Source organism: Cheilinus undulatus, linkage group 12 (genome assembly GCF_018320785.1).
Source record: "Cheilinus undulatus linkage group 12, ASM1832078v1, whole genome shotgun sequence".
Taxonomy (NCBI): domain Eukaryota; kingdom Metazoa; phylum Chordata; class Actinopteri; order Labriformes; family Labridae; genus Cheilinus; species Cheilinus undulatus.
Window position 1 is genome coordinate 28,318,967 of NC_054876.1, and position 24,832 is coordinate 28,343,798.

At 39.3% G+C, this 24,832-nt stretch overlaps 1 protein-coding gene across 8 annotated transcripts in view; it reads left to right on the forward strand.

Annotated features, from left to right (window-relative positions):
* LOC121518508 (rap guanine nucleotide exchange factor 6) overlaps nucleotides 1-19,537 on the forward strand; it is a 211,753-nt gene extending 192,216 nt beyond the window's left edge. For 5 of the 8 annotated variants that reach the window (XM_041800853.1, XM_041800854.1, XM_041800855.1 and 2 more), the window contains 11 exons: nucleotides 659-870; nucleotides 1,449-1,572; nucleotides 3,889-3,912; nucleotides 5,263-5,483; nucleotides 6,774-6,947; nucleotides 7,227-7,373; nucleotides 7,681-7,800; nucleotides 9,443-9,695; nucleotides 12,412-12,968; nucleotides 13,945-14,298; nucleotides 16,275-19,537. In XM_041800853.1, the coding sequence (XP_041656787.1) occupies nucleotides 659-870; nucleotides 1,449-1,572; nucleotides 3,889-3,912; nucleotides 5,263-5,483; nucleotides 6,774-6,947; nucleotides 7,227-7,373; nucleotides 7,681-7,800; nucleotides 9,443-9,695; nucleotides 12,412-12,968; nucleotides 13,945-14,298; nucleotides 16,275-16,297 (2,209 nt within the window). In that variant the 3' untranslated portion in view covers nucleotides 16,298-19,537. The remainder of the gene's footprint in view (nucleotides 1-658; nucleotides 871-1,448; nucleotides 1,573-3,888; nucleotides 3,913-5,262; nucleotides 5,484-6,773; nucleotides 6,948-7,226; nucleotides 7,374-7,680; nucleotides 7,801-9,442; nucleotides 9,696-12,411; nucleotides 12,969-13,944; nucleotides 14,299-16,274) is intronic. The other 3 variants (XM_041800857.1, XM_041800851.1, XM_041800852.1) reach the window with 2 other exon arrangements.
* The last annotated feature ends 5,295 nt before the right edge of the window (nucleotides 19,538-24,832 follow it).

The following is a 24,832-nucleotide window of genomic DNA, read 5'->3' on the forward strand; positions in this document are numbered from 1 at the left end:
GTATATGTGATGAAAGAACAGATAAAATGGAAACAGCTAGAGAAATGGAATTCATGTTTGATGAAAACCATTCAGATCTGATTTCCACTTACATTCCTATCCTTAAAGCCTATTTATAACCCTATTGTTATTTTCTAGAATTATCCAGGCATTGGAACATAATCTATTAAGATCTACTGACTAACACTGTTTGCCCAAGAACAGAGGATTGATTCAGAAGTTTTGGAAAATCAGAAATATTAGCTGCCAAAAGGAGAAAATTACAGAAAGGTTTAAGCAGTGAAAGAGTGCACACACAGAGTTGATGAAAGGACAAGAATGAGAAAGATAATGAAAGGAGGAAGCAGAAATAAATGCTCTGCCATTCATAATTATCTAGAGTCTAAATGAGTATGCTCTAAGATGACTTTGCCTCAAGAGGTCTCCTACTCTGGATCATGGAAAATGTGCTAACTGAATAGAAATAATCAAGCAAAAAACAGGACTGGGTTTTAAGGAGGTATATCCATTGAATATTCATACTAAAGCTATTAGTCCTGCTCTCTTGTTCTTCCTGATTCTTCCTCCATCTTCTCTTCCCTGTCTTCCAACAAAAATCCATTTATCTATGTCTCTGTCTCACCCTTCCCCTCACTTTCTTTCTCCTCTTTCCTCATAGTGGTCTGAACTTGGCACCGGTGGCTCGGCTGCGGAGCTCGTGGGAGAAACTTCCCAGCAAGTACGAGAAGCTGTTTGGAGACCTGCAGGATGTCTTCGACCCGTCTAGGAACATGGCCAAGTACAGAAATATCCTGAGCAGCCAAAGCATGCAGCCGCCCATCATCCCACTGTTCCCTGTGGTCAAGAAAGATCTCACCTTCTTACATGAAGGTTTGTAGAGAGCCTAGACTTTATTTGTGTTTGGCTGTTAGTGTATTAAGGCACTTAAATATAGCTTCTCTTCATTTAAGTGTCTATAAAAGGTTCATATGAGGCCATTTCTGAATCTTGACATGTCACTTTGCACACTTTTGCACCCCTGACTTCCTCTGTGCTGTTTTGAAAGTTCATGTTGAGTCTCACTCAGGAGGTTTACTTCTGCTTAAGGGCTTCCTCATCTTTCCTTTTAAAGACATCACCCTGAGTCAGGTCAAAACTGACCAAACTGACTTCTCTCCTTCTTGTAAATGTACAGCCATAACAGGAATGGATGATCAAGTTCCCCAATTATGCAAGTTACAAAAAGATCTCAGAAAGAAAGATAGTCACATTGATCTCCTGCAGGACTGATGAGGCAGAGAGCAGATCAAGAAGATTTTAGCTTTGAAGGTTCAGCTCAGAAATACTGTTTGAAAATTTGCCCCAAAATATAAATGATTCATCTCCTTTGCCATTTGTTCAGCTGACTTTATAATCACTGTTCACTGTGTGCTTGTGTCTGTGTTTTATGCTCACGTTTGTTCTCTCAGGCAATGACTCCAGCGTTGATGGTCTTGTGAACTTTGAGAAGCTGAGGATGATTGCAAAGGAGATCAGACATGTGGTGCGGTTGACGTCGGCCAACATGGACCCTGCCCTCATGTTCAGACAAAGGTTGGTTATTTTGACACCACAAGTCCTGATTTTTTTTCTTTTTTTTTTCTTTTTTTTTTTTTTTTTTGGTAAAGATGAATAATCCTGATTTCAGTGTGGTTCTCTTTGGACTAGTGTCCCTGGCACAGGTCACTGAGGCTGTGTAGAATTATGACCAATCAATTGAAACTCCTTTAATTTGCATAATAAACAGCGCTTGGCATATGGCTGTTAACCAGTTGGTTGTCAATAATAAGTGTATTTATTTATTTATGTTTAAGATATATTTTGGGACTTTTTATACCTCTATTTATAGAGGAGAATAGAATAGGATCAGAACCAGGGATGAGAGAGTGGGGGAGAGACATGTTGGAAAGGAGCCACAGGCTAGAATTGAATCTGGGCCACCCATGTACACTGGGCACAACCTAACCACTAGGGCATCTGAGCGGGGAGGGAACATTTGTAAAGTAATTTTTCACACAGACTTTAAATTGACAAAATTATCAAGGAGACCCTTGACTTCTAATAAATTTGGTTTATATTGTAGACATTTACTTACTTAAATTCACTTCAGTTCAGTATCAGTAAAACTTATCACCATTATTTGGGGCTACTGCTCCACTGGCTTGTGTTGCACATGCTAGTGCAACAATGAACATGCACTGGGTTCAACCAGTCTGTTTGTTTACCTGAAATACAGGGAGTCAGGCCCTGCTCTTTCATCGTAAGATTCCAGACAACCTGAGCAAGAGCTGACTCACTGCTGTGCTTATTGATAACAGGCCAAGAGTTTAATTTTCAAATATTCTTTTAGAATGGAGGAAAATAGAATAAATCTTTATTGTTCACCAGTGGTGGGAGTTTGCCGAAGGCTCTCCAGGTATATATAGCAGCATATAAACAGTCAGGCAGTCAATAAGACAGACAAACAGAACAGCTATATTTACACATTTGAAACAGTAAGAACATTGATATTATGGGTTGGATCTCATCGGTTATTTGCAAGTTTAAGAATGTTTGTTACACTTGGGATAGATGAATTCTTAGCTACATTTTAGTCAGGACCACTTTGTTAAAAAAAAAACTTATGAGATTTAAATCGATTAAGTCATACGTAGCATTAAGGAGGAGCTGGGGTGGAGGAGGGTTGCAAAAAGCAACTTGCAGAAGGAGCGGCAAAGCGTAGCCAGACTAGAGTAGTTTTTATATGGCAGCATGAGTGCAATTAGCCAATCGCAGACTTAGAGTGAATCAGCTGGCTGTCAGCTGATCTCAATTATATGGCAGCACTTGACTCAGGGCCTGCCTGAGCTAACACCACAGGCTCGATTTTAAGTTGCTAAAGTGATGCTACTGCTTCCTTTTACCTACATGAAGTTACATACATGAACAGTGCCCACCTCTAGTATAGGCTGTGTCACAAAAGTCCTACAAGACAAAAACACAGTTTAAGAAAAAAATTCTTGATGAATGGCTAGAAAATGATCAAAGAATTCAATTGAAGGGTTATTTTGCAACTACTTTTAGCATAAAAATCGTTTTCATGGTCTAAGGTCAAACAAAGTTTTCCAAGTGCAAGTATTTTTGTAATTGACTTTTGTTGTTTTAGCCAGACTGCAGAAACTTCAGACATAAGAATGACTGCAGAGAGTTCATTATAGATAGTTTACAGGTTTTCGAAAGGGCTTTGTTACTAAAGGGAAATATAAATGTGAGCAATAAGGGAGCAACCACACCATACCTCCACCTGCCAGCCTGGATCTTTCAGCATCAGGATCAGGCACACACACTTGAATGTCTGGTTCAATCAATTCCCATTCACTTTCTGTCTGGTTCATGGCCTTTGTGGGTTCGATTGCATTCCTCTGCTGAGACCAAAAAACTTGAGGGCACAAGCCATGGATCGACTTAAAGTGGTGGAGAATTGATGCCAACTGAAGTGTGTATTTGTTATCACTCAGTTTGTGTGTTTATCACAGTCTTTCACTGCTGCGGTGCATGACTGCCCCCTGCAGACACTCCCTTTATACTACAGAATGTCAGAGGAGGTATTTTTCTAAGGCTTGACTCAATCTGTCATATCAGATATGACAAAGAGTTTCAAAAAAGGTGCCACAATGATGAGTTATCACGCTAAGGTCATCACACAAACATGCACAAACACACACTGTGAAGGTTGATATGGGGAGATGTCCTATGTCAAGTGTCCTCCCATCTTCAATCATCATTACTGTTTGTTATTTGTGGCATGACATCAACATAGTCTTGTCCACCCCCAACCCCCCTGAACTTGTCTCTAAGTCACGCTTCAATCTTCACGCCTCTCGCTTGCAGGAAGAAGAGGTGGAAGAGTTTAGGGTAAGTTTGTCCTGGAACCAGCAGGAGTTTAATCCACCACCATCAGCTCTGCATGCCCCCCCATCCCTCCCCTTACTTGATCTGACTGTACATGTGTCTGCCTGTGCTTGTGTGCGATTAACCTTCAATATGAAGTGCACATCCACCAGAACATTGCTGAAGTCCATCTTTGACCCATTCATTGTTTGCCCTTTTCATAAGATTGGATGTTTGAGTCATATAGTAGCCTGAAACATGTTTATTTTTTTCCCAAGAGGTTCAAAACGCACTGATGTAGTGACAGGTTAAGGGTAGAGAAATTAATCTAGTAGTACGTGTGCATTTAAGTTCTTTTTTGGTCAATTTTCTCTTGTATCCTTCTTCATAAACAATCATGTTTCAGGCAAAAAAATCTTGTGATATCATTTACTGTGCAATAATTATTCAGCATATATGTGATGACAGAATCAATAAATGTGTCAGAAAATAGGAAAATGTGTAGGTAATTTAAATACAGTGTTAGTAGTTTTGGTTTTTGACTGTCAGTTTTCTTTATTTCCTCTTTTTATTTTGTTGGAAATTATTCCATTTCCATTGTCTTTTTGAACCGTTGCAGTATTTTTATTTTCCCCAGTGGCGTTTTACACAGCCAATCTTTAGTTGTCTTGTCATCCAATAAATGTAATCTAAGAAGTTCCCAGAGAAACTAAAAGAGAGAGAAAATAAAAAACATAATCAATATTAAAACCACTGACAAACAATCTTACTTCAAGTTTTTTTTTTTTTTTAACATTTCATAGCACATCAGCAGATCTCTCTATCAGCAGTATGATATAAACAGATACTATTTGACTCAGGTATTGCGTTAATCTGTATTTGCATCCCAACATAACAACCCATTAACATAACATCTTGTGCATCTTTTGTTTCCTAACCCTTTATGCCCCATCCGACAGAATGTTCTGCTGTTCTGTTCTGTGATAGCATGGCACACCGGCGACAGCTGTCTCCCCCAGTTTGCATGGTCCTGTTTTAAATGCTATGCTCCTACACAAAGGCAGATGTGCAGATTATAAACTAGAAAAGGTCATGAGATAGCAGATGTTTCAGTTTTACTATATTAATCAATGTTTGCCATTCTTTCCCTCTCTATTTCAATCTACCCTCTTGTTTTCTGTCTATATGTGTGTTATTTCTGCTCCTGTCTTATCTTCCTTTATCTCCCTCTTTTGCTCTCACCTTGTAAAATTCCCTCCATCTCCACTGTCCACCTTTTTCCCCTCTTTATTTTCTACCTCTCATCTCCTCTTTTATTGTCTTTCGCCATTGTACTCTTCCTTTCCTCCCCCTTCTCTTCCATCCCATTATCAGGTCTCTGAGTCAGGGTAGCACCAACTCCAACATGCTCGACGTGCAGGGCGGTGCCCATAAGAAGCGAGTTCGTCGCAGTTCACTCCTCAATGCTAAGAAGCTCTATGAGGATGCTCAGATGGCTAGGAAGGTGAAGCAGTACCTGTCCAACCTGACGGTGGAGACGGATGAGGAGAAACATCAAATCATGTCCCTGCAATGTGAGCCGTCCTACAGCACCTGTGAGTGTCACAGAAACGTTATGACTTTAATATGCTACACTGTGAGTCTGATGGTGTCAGATTTATGTATTCTCTATGAGTGCTGTATATATTACACAAGAATATTGATGGGAAAAGTATAGGGAACATAAACACCATAATCCAAACCCTTTTATATATTTTTCTATCGATGAGCCTTCATGCACTTAAATTTTTGCATGTTTGAACTTAAGAACGTTTTAATGCTGTCAGAGGGTTAGGAGAGAGATGAGAAGCTGTGACCTCACTGGCTGTTGTCCATTTTGCTAGTGTACTGCGTTTTGTACTCTGATAAGACTTTATTTGTCTTACTCGTTTGCACTGCCACCTAGTGTACTTGCAGATGCCTTGCAGGAAATAACTGAGATTATAAGATCATTGGAAGTTATAGCCATATCAATATGTTTATATGAATCTTGAAAAAAATAAATAAATCCACAATGCTTTGCATGCTATTTTTTGTTTTGATTGGAGAATTTTCTCAATTTAATATTCCTTTATCGGTTATAGGCCATTGAGTGAAAATGTCTCTTTCTGTTCCACTGAATTAAACCACATTATGACTGGTACATTATATCTGTAGGGGCAGTGAACTAAAGTGAAACTTAAATTGTTTCTTATCTTGTTTTATTTTTTAAGCAGTTCTACCATAATGTTTCTGACAAGGTACATTAAAAGATTTAGAGTTTTAACCATGTATATTGCCTATAAAAAGTATTAACCCCCTTGGATTTTTTTTACCCTTTTATTGGTTTTATAAGTCAGTCATGGTCAATATAATTTGGCATTTTTCACAAAAAAATACAAAAATGTCTCTTGAATGTCAAAGTAAAAACAGATTTCTATAAAGTAATGTCAAGTAAATAAAAATATGTAATGTACAGTAAGTGACTGCATAAATATTCACCCCCTTAAAGGCAGTATTTAGTAGATGCACCTTTGGCTGAAATCACAACTCTAAATCCTGCTCAGATGTTTTTAATTAACATTACTTTTGAGTTTTGTTTGGGGTTTTTTTGTTTTTTGTTTTTTTTTTTAGCCATGTCAAATTGACCATGATAAATTTATATTCAATAAAAGGGTAAAACATCCAAGGGGGTGAACACTTTTAAAAAGTAGGGATAGACTTTCTTATTAAACTGGGAGGTTACATGTGAACCTTTCATGTTGATGTAAATGTCATTATTCTTTTAATACTACAGTAAAACTTTACATTTGTGTTTTCAATGTATTTTTTAAAAATGTGTATATATTTTCTTTTCTTCCTTTCAGTATCAAAGAACTTGAGTGAGAGACGATCCACAAAGTCTGACATGTCCCCGGTGTCTCTGCGATCAGCTCTGCCTTCTGGGAAAACTCAAAACAGGGTTTCACAAGTCCTCCAGGTCCAGGTCCCACTGAACCCTCTACGAAAGAGGAGCACTGCCAAGGACATCGGTGCTCCTAGTTAGTACACGCCTACCATACTATCTATCATTGTTGTATATTTTACTGCAATTTGATTTAATATCACTGATTAAGGGTTCAGCAAGGGATAATTGGTGATTAACCACAATAATTTTCTACATTAGTTATCAAAGCCATGTAAAACATAAAATAAAACACCAGGGTGAGAAAACCTACATTTCCAGAAAGTGTTTGATTACAGGGCTAAAATAGACTCCTGGGCCAGTTCTCTGTGACCATTTTTTCTTTCTCTCTGTGTTGTTTTTTTCCTTCCTCTAGACTCTAACTCTCCCCAGGTGGTGAAGAAACCTCCAGTGACCTCGTCAGAGGACTGGAGCACCAAGAGGCCATCTGATGACACCGTCTCCACCATCTCGTCTCTTCACTCCAGCCCCACAGTGTCGCCACAGGGCTCCCCACGCAAAGGTGTGCCACAGAAGCCATTTTTTACTCTGTGTGCTTTGATGCAAGGATGGTTACCTTAGGTGATGAGATGTCCCAGTAGAGATAAAGTGGAAAAAACACCTGGAAGCAAAGCTCTGAAACATGATGATAATGTCAGGGAGTTACTCTGAAGCCATGTCATGGCTGAAGCCTCATACATATAAAGCCTGGGAGACACTTTCTGTTTGTTCTTCTTATACTTCCTTTAACAATTTTGCTTTTTTTACATAATTTTGATAGGGTTTTAAGAATATTTGGCTCCAATCTGTTGGTTTTCTGTCCTTTTCAGTGGGGGGAGTGGCCAAATCCCAGAACTCCAGCCAGATGAACTTGTCCGGATCTTCTTCGTCACTTACGAGCGAAGCCAGCACAAAGGCCGGCAACGTCAACTTGCGCAGCTACGGCATAGGTGGGGTTCTCCTCCACAAGAGGATCCTACTGATGACCAGACAGCACAGCCGAGAGAGCAGCAGGGAGAGAGAGAATCAGACAGAGGAGGATAGAAAAAGAGAGGGAGAGAAGGAAGAGGCAGAGGCAGTCCAGAGAGGTTTGATTCCCTCAGAACAAAGGAGAGGGAGACCCAGGCATGGTGCACAGAGAGACTCAGGGATAACAGTGCAGCATCCATCAGCCCACACAGGGTCTTCTCACAGTCTTCCAGGGCAGGCACCCATCACTCTGTCACCTCCACGGCCTCAAATAATGAGACCCAAACCCCCAGAGTCCCCCATCAGGACGAGGCTGTTGTCACCTTTCAGGATACTGAGGGAAAGGAGTCAGTCAAGAGAGAGGCCGATGGCAGTGAAATCATACATGAATGATGGGAAGGGAAAAGGAGAATTTGTGCAATCCTCACCAGAGGATAGAAGGGAAAGACAGACAGAGCAGAGAGCCGGGAGGTCGGTCAGCCCAAACCCTTTCCTCTGGCTCTGCAGGGAGAGACACATGAGGAGGGAGACCGTCTGACAGAAAAACTGATTCATCCATTTATTTTCAGAGTAATAGAAAAAAAAGAAGCTAGTTCTATTTTAGGGGAAGAACTTTTGTCAGAGGTCGATGATTGATTGTGTTTATTGTAAATCTGTTGCAAAGGACAACCAAGATTTCCAGCAGACTTTGAGCATGAAAGAAAGTTTGAGACTATCATCTACCATGAGCTGTAGACCGGAAAACAAAGTGTCTGGAACTATTTCAATCTTTCTCTTATTTCATTTTTTATAATAATAATGCTGTGAATTTTCATGTTGGAATTCCAACATATTCTATTTACTAAGCTATTTCATTGTGAAAGCAGAAAAGAACGCGATCGTAACTTTTCATTACAAAATAAATTTCAAATATTTGGTGGCTTTCAAAAAGTTCGACCACTACAGTCAAACTGAATAGGTAAATAACACGAATTTATCACTCCCACATGTTGTTGACAGATTTTGATATTGCATATAGCGTACTTCACTGGAAACAGTCATTAATCATTTCAGTGATCATTTAATTTCCCTCGTTTTCAAAGTTTAGCAGCTTTTATATAACCAAGTTAAAGCTGTGACCCCAACAGTGACCTTTTTTGTAGGTCTTCATAGATTAGAGTCTCTGTATCCGTTTAACTTCATCTTTTCTGATTGGTTGTACACAGTGTCACAGTTTCTTCAACCACATGCTGTATTGAGGAAGAGTTTGTTGAAACAAATGTTTTGTAGTAGTGTTAAGGTCTCTTTCTGGTTCACTGATACGTACAGTAGGTACTACTGAAAAAAAGCACAGGAAGTTACATTTCTTAAAGAATTAAGAAAGACTTTTTAAACCAGTGTGCTTTTTATAACCATCTGCATTGCTGTGAGTTGCATTAAATATTCCTCATGGTCACCAAGGAAAATGTGATCTGTTTGCTGCATAAAAGTGTTTTAGGAACAAATGCTCTCAACTGCTGTTGGTCACAGGTCTTTGCCTTTTTACGCTCCATTTTAGTCATGGCAGCTTCCATAGTTCACATATTAACCTTGCACTGTTTTACCTCTTGTTTAACCGTCTTCATTGTCCTCCCTCTGGTCCAGGTTACACGCTCCTCCCAGTTGGTAAAGCAGACAACCTATCAGACTCAAGCCACAGCGAGATCTCATCTCGCTCCAGTATCTGTTCAGTTGACTCAGTGCCAGCTCCAGGACTTGACGACCGGTGTAGCAGCATCAACAGGACCTGTACTGCTGCGTCTAGTAATACGACAGCTACCACCACAATATCTATTGCAGTTCCTGAGAGCACAGCAGCAACGCACTTAAACACTGAATACAACCAGCCAAGCACAAGGTAAGTGTCTCTTTACAATGCCAAGACACGCTCTAGAAAATATTATCAATGCTTTTACCATACTGTGCAAAAGTCCTACTGATGCAGGAAGTATATAAAAAAAAAATATTTAAAAAAATCCAAACTGAGTGTCTTCTACGGGAACTGTCAGCATACGGTTCCCTCCAAATAACAACTTCACTGCAGTGTGAAAATTAAAACAAACCTCTATCATTGATGGCATGATTCATAGCAATAATATTGCATAAAACAATAACCTAATGGTGGCAAAGACATTTGAAAGTAAAGTATATGCAATTGAAAAAAAAGCGAAGCTTTCGTTTATATACATGGTCCCTATGTCAGAGAGAAACTGGTTTTCACTGCTACATTACTCTAAAAATACATTTCTTGTGGTGGATTTGTAACCTTTTCTCTAATATAATATTCTAATATTATTCTTTAACCTCCTGAGACCTGAGCATTTATTTTGACTTCATTTATAGTTTCTCCCACTTATTTGGGATATATAGGACTTAAGTCAAAACATAATCCTTGTCTTTAAACAGGAATTTCTTGGAAATTTTCCTACCCAAAATTCAATCAAATGCCCTAAAATTTCAAAGAAATTATTTCAAACTTCTTTTCTATGTTTTTTTTAAGTATCCCATAAAAAGTACCCAAGAATTACTACAAATATTCCCTGAATGTTTCAGTGAAACTTTATCATTAACCCTAAAATTCCAATTAAAAAGTTGCCCCAAAATCCCATTTAACTTTCTTTGTAAATTCCCCAACTTTCGGATGAACATTAACCAAATTCCAGGAAATTGACAGAAAATCACCCAAACTTTAAAAAAAAAGAAAAAAAAAGAAAAAACAAATTCTCAATCAAATGCCCAAAACTTAAAAATACATTTCCCACATTTTCATGAAATTGCCTAAAAACTTCCAAACAAATTTCCTGAAACATCCAAACAACATTCAAAAATCCTCATGAAAATGCCAAAAATAAATTCAAAGCAAATTTCCCTTAAACTGCCAGTGAAACTCTCCAAGGCACTCTTTTCAAATGATTGTTTAAAAAATAAGACTAAATTTGTTCTCATGCTCTTCTTCCCTGATTAGATCTTCTTCTTTTGCCTTTAATGACAGTCCTGGTGGTCCAAGAGTGTTTATTCAGTTGCCCTCTCTAGTTTCTCTAGTTTCTAGTCAGATGCTCAGCAGCAGTGGTGTAGTTTCTCTTTACAGCTTGATGTGAACAGGTGCATGCAAACCAAAGTGGGCAGGTGAAGTAGAAGAGAACATTAGAGAACAAAAATGCCCCTCACACCGCAGGACCATTTAAGTTATTTATTAAAGCAAAGTGTCTTCTCAAGCACTGCTGCCCTTCATCAGACTGTGTGCATATCTGATGAATCTGTAAATGTGTGTTCCAGATGGAATTAAAACCACCAGCGAGGTCAATATGATTTTAAAAATTACTCAGCTCCCTTAAGAGAGCAATCCCATCAAAAAAGGGAGAAAATAAGCTTATGAACATGAGCTTTCAGGAAGAGAATAGCAATTTTACAAACTCTTTTAACCTTGTCCACAGGGGACTCTGATAGCTCCTATCATATTCATACCTTTCTGAAAATTAATTGGTATAAAAGCAGGTATTCTTCTCCAAGCTGTGACTGAAGGCTCAAACCACCAGGACACATCCCAGTCAAACACTCAATCATCAAAAACCTTCCCAGTGGCCAACATGAGCAAAAACACACTTTACCAACACACTGTGTTCCCTCAAGCTGCTCCTTCATTTCCTCTCCCGGCTGGATTCCAATTATGTCCTTTCTCATTAAAACTCACAGAACTGGTCGTATAACATGGCAGTTTTTTTATTAGCACACCCCCCTCACACACACATACATTGTATTGCTTTTCACACAGGCAGCTTTTTAATCTGGATGAGTAAACAACACACCTGTTTTTATTGTCTGCTGTTTGTTTATTGTTCCTCCATGATCGGGCCATTCTGTCTCACAAAGTGGAGACTATAAAATCTCTCCAGACGCAATAATCTGTCTGCTTCTCCGATATTATATTACCTCGCCAGCCTTGCTGTAAAGCACGGGCCTGTTTATGAAATACAGTTTGGTTTCATTGAGTGGCTTGTTTGTCAAGTTAAACCAGGACAGTGAATCAAACTGTTGGTTTATGAAAAGCAGCTGAAGTGAAAACTTTCTGAAAAAGCAAGATAGGGTGATCAATCATGCTGTCAAACACTTGTTTCGTGGTTAAGTTGTACAGATGAGGCATAAAGTTTAATGAATATTCACTGAGACCAAATTTTACAGGTGAAAAAACAAAAAGCCTTTGAAACATTCTTACAATGAGTTATTGGTTGGAAATTTGGGACAACACATGGCATATCTGTGTTACTTTGAACGGCTTTCCCATCCTTTCTCTACTAACAGTCAAATCAAAACATTTCTCTCCCTTTGTCTTTATTGTCTTTATGATTTTAGGCCTACTCTGTATTTCTGTGATATAATAAAAGACAGAACCAGAAAAATATGAAAAATTGTAAAAAAAAAAAAAAAAAAAGGGAAAAAACATTAAACAGCTACATTCTTGACACACTATACGTCCGGCTGCTGTTTGTATGATTATTTTGCTTATACTTTTTTATGTGTTCAAGATGAAACATTTTGTTTAATTCAAATAAATTCATTAAGTCTTTTTTCTTCAGCAGTTCCTCATCATTAGCCCGAGGATACGTAACACGGGCCTCCACTTTCACCTCCTCCACCTCTACAGAGGAGCTGACCCCAGACCACACCTCTCTTGACTCTGTGGCCGACAGCGGCCGGGGCAGCTGGACGTCCTGCTCTTCCAACTCCCACGACTCCTTCCAGAGCCTGCCCACCTCCTCCTGCCGGCCCTGGGACCACGGTATCCACGGACATCCACTCTCCCTCCCGCACACGCACCTGGGCGGCTTCAAGCACACGCAGCTGGGAGGACCGATAGCCGAGGTGGACGGTGCTGCAGCAGCTCACACCTGGGCTAGCGAGGACTCTTCTGTAAAGCATCACTCCAGAGACTCCAGCTCGGATCTGTCCAATCAGTCGCGGCAGAGCTGGGCGTCGTCCAGCTCACTGTCAGACACCTATGAGGGGAATTATGGGACTATAAAGCGGAGAAACACGGCGGAGAACCCCTCCTCGCCCACCAATGAGGAAGGAGGGCAAAGCACAGACCCTGTCTACAAAACGGTGACGTCAAGCACAGAGAAGGGCCTGATAGGTGAGGGCTCAGGCTGAGAGTTTGATTTCCTCTAAAGTCAGTGTGACAGAGGTTGCCTTGTCTGTTTGTCTGTCTGCTAAGGGCTGTGTGGGTCTTTAGATAGTTACAGTATAGAATATTTTACCCCATTATACAGCCAGTTAAACTAGATCTGCTGTCATTTTAGTGAGGTCAGCTTTCTTTTGCTTGACATGCAGTTAGGGAATCAGATAACAAAGGCTGCATTTGAGAATTTCAGCGAACTTAGGCAAAGGATTCAGGCGGTTTTCACTTGGGACAGGGTAAGAACTCAGTAGGACTAGAGGTGTAGAGCCAGGGGAGTCTTTCCTAGTTGTCTTGCTCAGTTTTCTTCCAGTTTCTTTAGGATGACCAATGTTTTTATTAACTTGTTCTTGAGGAACATTTAAGACAGTGGGGTTATTTTCCAGCTTTACTGACTGTTTCCTTTAGAATATTTACAGGGTATTAATATACAAACGTTTAAATAATCGATCAATCGTTTGAGTTGATCTTTCTTCACGTCCAGCTTTTCCAATGTTATTTTTCTAGTTTACATCTCATTGAACTTAAATACCACTAGCAAGTCAAAAACATTTTAGAAATAGAAGCTGGGCTTTGTTATTACTCTTTCTGGAGCTTAAAAAAAACCAAACGATTAATCCATTATTCTTCTAAAGAAGTGACTGATTTTTAATATGAGATGTAGCTCTAGTAGCATCTGTGTCCGCTGCAGCCATCCATCTCATTGGTTTGTTTTTTTCCTTTTAATTTTCCACACACTTTTATGCATGAATAGTTGTTTATCATGTTTGTGAAACTCCACATTGATTTAATTTTTACATTATTATCTTTCATTTCTCCCCCTTCTTCACCTACCACCTTTTTTTAAAAACTTCTTCACCCTTACTCCCTCTTCACTTCATCCCTCCTTTTTCACTTCATCCCTCCTTTTCTTTTGATCTTCACATCCATCCAGTGTACTGTATCACTTCCCCTGCCAAGGATGAGCGTTATCGAGCTCCCCCTCCCACCCCTCCAGGCTACCAGGGTCTGGCTCTAGGGGATCTGGGCCTCACAGACGGAGTAGTAGGAGGGCCAGGAGGTCTCGTCCCCAGGCCTCCTCACCTCAGACCTCCGGACTACAGTGTGGCGCTGCAGAGGAGCAAACTCATGCAGAGCCCCGGAGCAGCAGGCAGTTTGGCTGAGGCTCGGAGGCTGGCTGCTAATCATCACCTCCAACAAGAAGGCCAGACTGCTGGCTCTACTCAGGGCCACTCCAGACCACCCAGCATCTGCCTCCCAGCACAGGAGCTGGCCGACAGTGAGGATGGTATGTATAAAGAAAAATATAAAGAGGAAACTAAAAGACAAAGAACAAAAGCATGATTCATTTAGAGTATAATCCAGGAATTCAGACATGTTTCCTGTTCAAACATATATTTTTAGACGTTTTTAACGCTGAAGATGAAAATAAATGAGACAGATGTTTGTCAGTATGGTGAAGTGGGCAACTTCACTCATCGAATTTGAGTTACTATATTATTGGTGTTCCTCAGATTAATAAATTGGTTTTCCCCAAACATTGCTTTTGTATTCAAAGTCCCTGCAAAGTTATACAAAATTGATCATTCAGGTTTGTTGTATAACAGGCCGTCTGTCTCTATATGTCAGCCCTGTGATTGACTGGCAACCAGTCTAGGTTGTATCCTGCCTCTCGCCCAGTGATAGCTGGAATAGGCTCCAGCCCTCCGGAACCCCCCACCGGGATAAGTGGTATAGAAAATGGATGGATGGATGTATGACAGTCCACTGTGTTATGAACCACCGGGCAAAATTTCAGTCATTAAAAAATCTCCAAACTCCAACTTTATAAAATTAAACTTAAAAATCATAAAAAGTGAGGCAGTGAGTGGAAACAGATATCAGCAGGGGTTAAAAAGAGGCACTAATAGGTTATTGAATATCAGAACCCGATGATGACTTGACACACTTTTCAGCTCCAAAATGAAGTAACTGTTACCTCCAATTTCCACATATAGCGACCACGCCGCGATCTGCCAGTAAATCGTACTGCGGAGCACATCGCACCTTCTCTAGTCTATCATGGCATTTCCACAGCCGGCGCTCCAGTCCAGTCAATCAGAAAGCTCCAAACAGGAAGTCACAAGAATATCCGAATCTTTCGAAATACAACACGATGCGCAGACTCCCGATCACAAATCACCACTGTATCAACATTATGTCTCATTCTGTAGCGAGAGCAAAGGGTCATCGGGAAGTCAATGGGTCGCAGAGCTACAACGCTGCCATTGACGAGGAAAAGTTAACTTTTGAGGGCATTTAGCCAAAGAATTTTACATAAAACCACAGATCCTTTCGGCAGACATTAACCTATTAACTTTCTAATGTACTCAACCAATGGCAGAAGCAATAATATCATGGACTTTTACCAGAAGGATGATAAATTCACCCCAAAAGGTAAAATAATCCACTGCTGACATACTATTCCTGTGTGAACTTGCGGTTCTCCTGTGATCGCTGCCTGCTGGTCAGGGCTGCACGATGCGGCACAGTGCTCTAGACACACTTCCAGTGTGTGAGGTTGCTTGCCTTCGGTCAGAGCAAACCTGCGGCGCTTCGGGGCGTGGCGTAGTCATACTATGTGGAAATTGCAGGTTAGCCAGGATGCTAGCACCAATGCTGCTGATCCAACACACATGTATTGATATCATTAATAAATCACACGTGAGGAGGGCCCATACTCATGTATTTTTTTAGGGGCCTAGCCAATTCTGTGGGCAGGTCTGCTGGCAGCTCAACTCCATCTAGGACAGTTAAAGTGGTCACAAGCACTGGCATGGCCATTGAATATAGTTTAAAATGCTGAAAGTGAGGAAACGACATTATTTTTGATATTTAGAGGTAAACCATTCTAATTCTTGTGGATCATATTCCTTTGTCTATTCATTTCATTCTTCTAGCATGGGTCAAGGTGCGTTAAAGTTATTGTCTTATTATTGATTGTTTTTATTACTTTATTAGAGGGACTTAAAATAATACAATATAAGGATTAGTACTTCCTGTCTATATCTTCCTTGCTGACATTGATTATTTCTTCATTCTTTGGCTGGCATGACTGTTAAACACATCATTGAAATTAAATTCCATGCAGTATTAATAATGTCTTTAAAAGTCTTAAACTGAACTTTGTGAACCCTACAGATACCCTGTAAAAAAGGTATTAAAGTCTTAAATTCAGGACTTGTCGACTCCTTGTCATACATCCTCCTCTCTTTTCTTCTCCAGATGAACAAGTGTCAGCGGTGTAGAGAGACTAACGTCACACTCACACATGGACCAAGCATGTTGATCAGGCTTTGGACTGAACAAGCAGCCTGTCATCAGAGCACATTTCCCCCCTTGTGGACCATAATGCACCTCTGTAGACCCACACAGGGCCAGTGTGACCTCTCTCCACCTTCAAGGACTCGTACAATCATCTCTTTTTTAACTCATTTCACAAAGCAAAGGACAAATGGAAGATTTTAGACACTTTTTAAGAACTTTTTAAGGAAGCTGGTTGACTAGCATTAAAAAACAAATAAAAGAAGGAAGATAACAATGTCTCATGAGAAGAGGAAGTCAGCTTCCTTGGAAACAGACCACCTTTTACCTCCATTTTGCACTCCAGGCTCTCTTGTCTAAAGCTGCTTTGCTTTTTTTCCCCTTTCTTTTAGCAGCCTGAGCTTTACAATGTTTGAAATGGGTTAGCGTGAGGAGCAAACAAAGGGATTGAAAACTTTAGGGCATAATATAAAAATTACGACAAAGACTCATCTGGATTTTTTTTCTTGTTATACTGACTTATTTCGTTATTGTTTGATGTCAGCTCAGAATAGATAAATGTCAATTTATGAGAGACAAGAAAAACTATCAGCTTATTAGACTGTGGCACTAATAAATCACATCAAGCCATTTTCCATGCAACTCACCCCAAATACATAGAAAATAAAGCAGAAAACTATATTCATTTGTAGCAAAACTTAAACATTTGACTGAATTTAGGTCAAGATATCCACATAAAGTCCCTTAATATGGTATATCTAAAAGAGAGATTTGACTCTGAAGTAGCAGAGCACGCTTGTTTGTTTGTGTTGACCACTTATTTTAGCTTTATACAAAAAAGAGACGAGCAGCGTCTCTGTGGCAGTTCAGCGTTTCTGCCACCTGGCCGCCTCTCTTATTGCTCGTTCAGTCTGACGCGAGGTACTTTAGCGGCATGCTGCCTCCTGGATGTTCTATAAAAAATTGTATTATAACTCGTTTTTAATGAGCTGAAGAACAAATGCCTCGCTGCTTCCTGTAGAGTAAAACGTCGTTACTGCAGCAGCTATCATAAAACAATAAATTAGCACTGTGTGGTCACACAGCGTGCATGCATACACACACAAACACCACAAGATAAATGACAGTGTTTACACCCACGCTTACACATTTTGTTTACAGTGTTTATTAGACTAGTTGTCTATTGATTTACAAGCTGCATTGTTTAAGCATAATGCTCGGGTTTTATTTGACCTTGTAAATTTGTTTATAATGCAGCAGGAATGTGAGATGCAGCATAAAAATTGTGTGCTCACAGTGTACCTCTCATATCGTTGCTTTTTAAAGCAACAAAACAAGTCGACAGAAAATGTATTTTAACGCCAGGCTTGCATCTCCTCTCCATGTGCATAGTACATTTTGTAGAATATTTAAAGGATTTGCTTGAAAAATGTTTATTTGTATTGAAAACAGAAGAAAATTTGTACATTCTGAGAAATGTTTGGGGAACATTGTGTCTATCTGCGGTGCAGCAGGGGTGTAACTGGAATTTTCTCTCCTCCTTGTCTGTCTCGCGCTTTGTGATGCTTCTTTTGTTTTGCCACACAAAGACTTGAAACGATTGATGCTAATATATACATGGCATATATATGAATTTATACATATATTTTTTGTTTCTTTGCCGTAAATTAATATGAACTGATCATGTATAGATGAGAAAAGAGAGTCCTCTATAAAGGCTATTTTTGAATATTTTGTTATAAGAAATAACCCAAGGTTGTGATTGCCCTGTGTCTGTCTTCGGGCAGGAGTCTTTTAAGGAATTTCTTCTAGCTTTTCTGTTTTTGTAAATTGTTTTCTCCCCTCACACTCACTGTTGTTGGTGCTATTTCTGCTCTGTTTATAATCGTAATTGCTGCTGTGTTTTGGGGTATGACTGTTTGTGTGCGTGTGTTGTGGAATGATATCTGAGAGGGTGGAATCAACATAGCTATTTCTTTTTAATCCCATTTTGATTCAGCACATAAGGACAGGCTCAGAAGTAATTTTCAATAATAGCTTCTTCACAGTTTGCAGCTTTGATTGCTCCTAGCTGCAGAACGCTTGGGCCCCTGTGGGTCCCTTGGTTTTATGGCACAAGGCAATCTTAATCAAACTCAGACTGGATGATTGAGAGGAGTTTTTGATGGCATTATGACTCAGTCTGTTTGAGTTTAACACAACAAGCCCTGCCATGATGCCACGTCTGTTATCTAGTCTCTCTGCTCATCTCTGTCAGCCCAGTGGGACTTTATTTCTCCTTGCTGTACTCGTCTGATGGATTTCACAAAACCCACTGTGACCTTCACCCTAGTCTCTTTCTCTTTTTCATAACGTTAGAGTTGTTGATACAGCTGGAGTTAGAAACTGACAATTCTTTTACTTTTTTTGCACAACTGAACTCCTCAGATTCTTTACCATAAATCAGTATTAATGTTGAAAATAGCGAATAAAAGCTGCCTCTAATATCATAAATGGCACTGAAAACAAGTGTGTGTTTTTGCCTGCTTTGAAATGTTTGAATGAGATTGAAACATCTACAGATTTTACTTTTGTGCACAGAGTTGAAACTAGATGGAAGGAAATTTCCCTCTTATGCACTCTGTTAGCAGTGAAAGAAGCTGTTTTCCTTCTTTTCCTTTTGCTTTTATCATTTAGGGCTACATAATGTTCCTCAGACATGTTTGTTTTCATGGAGGCTCTGGCAGTGAGCAGCACTGTGAACACAACTCGTCAGTGTTTTTTTTTTTTTTTTTACATAAAACTAGAGAGGATGAACTTTTCCTCCCTCATAGCATTTTGAAAATACCTGCCTGATTTTATTATCCCCTCCCCATCCTGCCCTTTTACCTTGAATGCAATAAGAGGGATGTGAATGTGTTTAATTATTTGGACATCTTTTGGCATTACAGCAGAAATGCACAACAATAAGCTTAAATGTGGTGAGTGTGCTGCACAATCTGTACAAAGAGGTATTATTAACTTGGTCTGTGGCTTAAAGTTTGCTTCACACTTCTCATAGCTGTTGTAACTTATGTCTTTTAGAAAGACAACATGATTTTGCTTGTATGCTTTTTATGTATTTTTTACGAGTGATTGTAAATAGTTGTTATATTTTTGTTTAAGAGAATGTTTAAAAGGAAAAAATAACTTTTATTTCTCCAAGTCTACTGATATGAATTTGGACAATGAATAAAAAATGTAAAGCAGAACTTTTTGTGTTTTTATTTATGGCTTATGGTTATTTTCCTCAATAAAAACTGAGAACCAATTTCTTACTATTAATGTTTTATGAAAATGCAACTGGGACACAATGGAAAAACCTTAACCACTATTAAATGGATCATTTTTACTGACATTTATGGATCCAAAATGCTCCTGTCTGAGGTGATCCACACACTTTACTCTCAGTCCAAAAGCAGCTTCACTTTTTTCATTTGGCTTAGAGTGTGTAGGCGACTTTCAGAACAATGCCAGTCTGTTTTTTTTTTTGTTTTGTTTTTTTTTTTGTTAGTTTTTTTTTTTTTTTTGGAGAGGCATCCCAGGTTCATAGAAATTTGTCATACCTTTATATTTATTTTACCAACCAACAGTACTACTATGATGGCCATTAGTCTTAGGGTTTCTTTCTCACATGTCTCTCCCAGCTCTCTCATCCCTGTTTCCGATTCTGTCCACTGCACTCTTCTATCAATAAAGGTGTAAAACACCCCAAAATAAATCTTTAAAAAAATAAAAAGATGATGAGTGGAGCTGATTTGATGGTGTCTGCTTCAGTGTCTGCGGCTTGCTTGGAGTGTTCTTTTGTCTTCATGGTGTAATGGTAGCCAGGAATACTAATTAACCAGAAACTGGACCTTACAGACACAGGTGTCTTTATAGTAAAATCACTAGAGACACATTCACTGCACTCAGGTGATCTCATTTCATTAAATGTGAGACTACTAGCACCAGTTAGCTGGTCATCTGTTGAATTAGATCAGCCTCTTTTAAGGGGGTGAATATTTATGTAGTAATTTAAGTGAGATATTTTTATTTAATTGGCATTATTTTGTAGAAATCAGGGGTTTTTTTTGCATTAAAGACTGTTAAAAAGCCAAATTATATTGACTATGATTGATTTATTAAATTAATAAAAGGGTAAAACATCCAAGGGGGTGAATACTTTTTATGGGCGCTGCTTATCAACTCTAGCTCACTAAAATGGGCCATAAATAAAAATGTGTAAGGAATTAAATCAGTGAGAAACCCAGCATTTTCTTTTTATATATACTTTTATTCACATTCTGACAGCAAAATACATTGCTGAACTTACTGTACCAAAACCAACCTGGCAAGGAAAAAAAAACATAATGTAGATCTTACCCTCTTTTTATTATCTTATCATCCAACCAGATGTAGAGGAAGCACTTAGCTTGGGTTTGAAGGTTGGGTTTTGTGCTTTGTGTTTCGTTTCATTTCGTTCAGTAGTATAAGTCTTATTTAAAAGCCCCGCTTTGATTCCTACATTCAAAGGAAACACAAGGATATTCTGAGTAAAATATCATTTCACAAGCTATTTCAATGGAAGGTACCATTTTTGTGAAATAAGGAAACTCTAAGTTCCAAAAATGTGGACTAATTCGAGTGTCATTCAGTGAACTTTAGCTTCATCTGACTCTGTCACTATCTGAGTTGCTTCTTAAAGTCTTGGCTCTTTTCTGAGATAAAGTTAAAAGTTCTTGGTCAGGATGGCTTAGCAGTGAGGGGGTGAGGTGCGTGTGGTGGAGGAGCATGTTACCCCACATGTTCAAAGAGCTGGTCGCTCCACTTCAGAGAGAATATTCCAGAACGATGAGAGAAGTGAGAGTTCAGCTCCGAGTGGGATTTGAGTGGAAACGAGTCGATGAAATTACACACAGCTTCAATTATACATCACAAAAGGGGAAAGAGCCCCACTGGATGGCAGGGGAGGAAATGTGGAAATGCTCGGGTTGTGTAATCTCTGCCTGTGTGAGTTTGTGTGAGTCACAACACCAGCCTTTTCTGACTTTGAAGTTGTGACTTTGTGAGGAGCAGGAGCCGAGAGCAGGAGGTGGGAAAACGGGAACTTTACCACCTGAGGGTTGTGAGCACACATGGGGGTTTGGCTTTCAGCATATTCCAGTCTAAATGAAAATTTGTGAAGCAAAACATTTCAGAAAATATTCTTTCACCTATACAGACGCCCCACTGCCCTTGAGCCCACGCATGTGTGTGTGTGTTCATTTGTGCTCACACACAAGAGTGAGAGAAAGTTGCATCCTTAACCTTTTGGGTTTTATTTGCCCTAAAGTTTTTCAAACATTTTCCAGTCTTTTGCTCTTGCCTCTTCTTTTTTTACAATGTTATTGTAGCACAAGCAAAGATTGGTTTTAATTAATCAGCATTTTGGCTGCTCTTCCAAAATGTTGCTGTACAATGACAAGAACAAATAAAAAAAAGTTTAAATTTAAATTCAATGGTGTGTCTCTGTGGCCTATGCTTTTTTCTAATTTCAATTCAAGAATATCTCAATAAGCCTAATATGAGTTCTGTTCACTTCACCTCTTATTTTCATATACTTTATTTGGTCTAAAAATAGTTTATGCATGCAGACTACAGTTCATTCAACAAAATCAAATGTAATTGTTTTTTTAAATTAAAAGAATAAGAAAAATTTACCCCCAACCCAAAAGATGCAAAAAATAGAAAATAAAAAAAGAAGACAAAGTAATCAAATGTATCCAGGTACATAAGAGATGCCTAAATAACACTGTCATCTGCTTTAAAGATACTCTGTATGGACGAAATATTTACCACACCTGTTCATTATTGAACTCCAGGTGTTTTCAATTAGACCCATTGCCACAGGTGCACACCTAACCACACAGTAAGACACTTTGTGAAATTGCATCCCAGCTGGATATTCCACAGTCAAGCGTAAGTGATATTAATAGAAAGTTTTAGGAATAACAGCAACTCAGCCATGGTACGTAAAAATGGCCGATGCTCTGCTTATTCTGCAGCTCAGGAGTTTAGGACTTCAACTGGCATTAATCAAGCACAAAAACTGTGTAGCAGAAGCTTCATAGAATGGGTTTCCATGGTTGAGCAGCTATAGGTAAGCCTCACATGGCTTAGTCCGATGCGAAACATTGGATTGAGTGGTGTAAAGCCCACAGACAGCGGACTGTGACGTGTTGAATCACAGTTGGGCGAGTTTGGGTTTGATGGACGCTGGGAGAACATTACCTGCCTGACTGCATTGTACCAACTGTGAAGTTTGGTGGAGGAGCAGTAATGGTATGCTGCTGTTTTAATGCTTCAGCATACCAAGACATTTTGGATAATACTATGTTTCCAACTTTGTGGCAACAGTTTAGGGAAGGTCCTTCTCTGTTCCACCATAACTGTGTCCCAGTGCACAAACCAAGGACTATAAAGACATGGTTGGATGAGTCCGGTGCTGAAGAATTTGACTGGCCCACACAGAGCCCTGACCTCAATCCCATCGAGCACCTTTGGGATGAACTGGAACGGAGATTGTGTGCCAGATATTCTGGCCCAAGATCATAGCCTGACCTCATAAATGCTCCACAGATTGAATGGGCACAAATTCTCACAAAAACACTCCAAAATCTTGTGGAAAGCCTTCCAAGAAGAGTGGAAGCTGTTATAGCAGCAACAATGGGCAATCTCCATATTAAAGTACATGTATTTGAATGTAATGTTACTACAGCCCATGTTGGTGTAATGGTAAGGAGGCTGATTACTTTAGTTCATATAGTGTGTGTTTAAGACATTTCTTAAAATGAGACCAATATCTAATTAAAGAAAGTTCAGTAAAGTTTGCTTTAGCAGAATTTAAAGCTGTTTTTAGTTATTACAACTAATCCAGTCCTCAATTTAAGCTTAAAGTGTCTTGAAATAGGATGTTTACCTTTTTAGGTGAATGTGGCTGACATGAAGTCTGTAGGAATGCTTTTGAATACAGATTAGACAAAGACAACTTGGTATGAGTTTTGCTATGTAATGTTGAACTGTAAATCTTATCTCTTCCATTATTTTTGTCCCTTTTTAAATTTGTAAGGCTTACAAATGTGCTGTTGTTTTACTTAGCTCTCCCTTTGTGATCTAACTTTGCTTTTAGTAGTATTTAGAACTGAAACAAATGCTCCAGCACAGAAAATAATGCTAAACATGCAATAGTTAACCTTAAATCTCCTTTTGCAGAGGATTTGGATCTCTTGTGATTTGCAAACTTGGCTGAAAGTAATGGAAAGTGTTTTCAGTGTGACTTAAGGTTTCAGTGACCTTTGTCCAAGTCAAAGGCCAGTCAGTGATCAATGAGGCTGACCAAGGATATGTGATGTCCAGCAGAGCCGTGACTATACTTCATCTTCTTGTTCTTCACCTGCTCTGCCACATGTCACATACGGTCACTTTAGCCATTTTTCAAAATGCCTGTTTTTCCACAGCCAGAATCACACTGACTCTGTCCAAGGCCTTGTGTTCTCAACTCTTAATGCTTCTGAAATGATCAGAGGAAGCTGGACTAACTTAATGCCCTTGATTTAGACTCCTTTGAATGCCATTCTAGTTAAAGATCAGCTGCTCCTGTTCACTACACGTCTTACAAGTGGCATCTAGATCTGTCAGCAGAGGCTTTGTTTTATTTTCTAGAAGTCATCTTGAATATTAATTTTGTTTGCCACAAAGTGTCTGAAGTCATTATTCTAATCTATTTAACAGTTAAGAGTATACTTCGTAAGGCATGTCCAAAAGCAAACAATTTTACTTAAGGCTATTTGACAAAACTGATGAAAACCACATTTCTTGGTAGTGTGGATATTATAGAAGTGATGGTACAGCTGTAATTTGAACTTAAAATCAAAGAATATGATTTATAGTGCTGAATATAAATAAAATAAGGATGATGTTTTTCTCTGCTTTTGACGCCCTCTCAAAAACGCCCAGCTCTGCCTCTCTGGCCCATCCTTTCTGGGAGCACATGTTGAGATGGCACCCTGCGAGGCCACTCTGCCCATTTGTCACCAGTCCTCCAGGCTTCCTGCAGTTTAAAAAAAAAAAGGTCAAGGTCAGGGTCCTTGTATCTGACTGTCCACAGCAATGTCAGCAGAGCAGCTCAGATAAATGACCTGACAATCCCGCAGGATGTTACCTTGTGCTTGAAGCCTGATAGTAATCCTTGAAACTCCTTTGGTCTTATCCACCATCCCTTTAAATGACATGTAGGTGTCAGTGTGACTCCCTTGAATTTCAGATTCATTTTCTAGAGAAGCAGAAGTCACACTACAGCATGTACAGCCTAAGCTACTTAGTAATGCCCATCCATAGATGGGCTTTTCAAATACACACAGTAAAGACAGATCAATACAGGAAACAAAATTTAGTATATTACATTTTTTTATTGGTTGTGCTCAAAATCCCACAATCATTTCCCACTCAGTATTCCCCAGAGTGACATGTCTGTAGTGGAC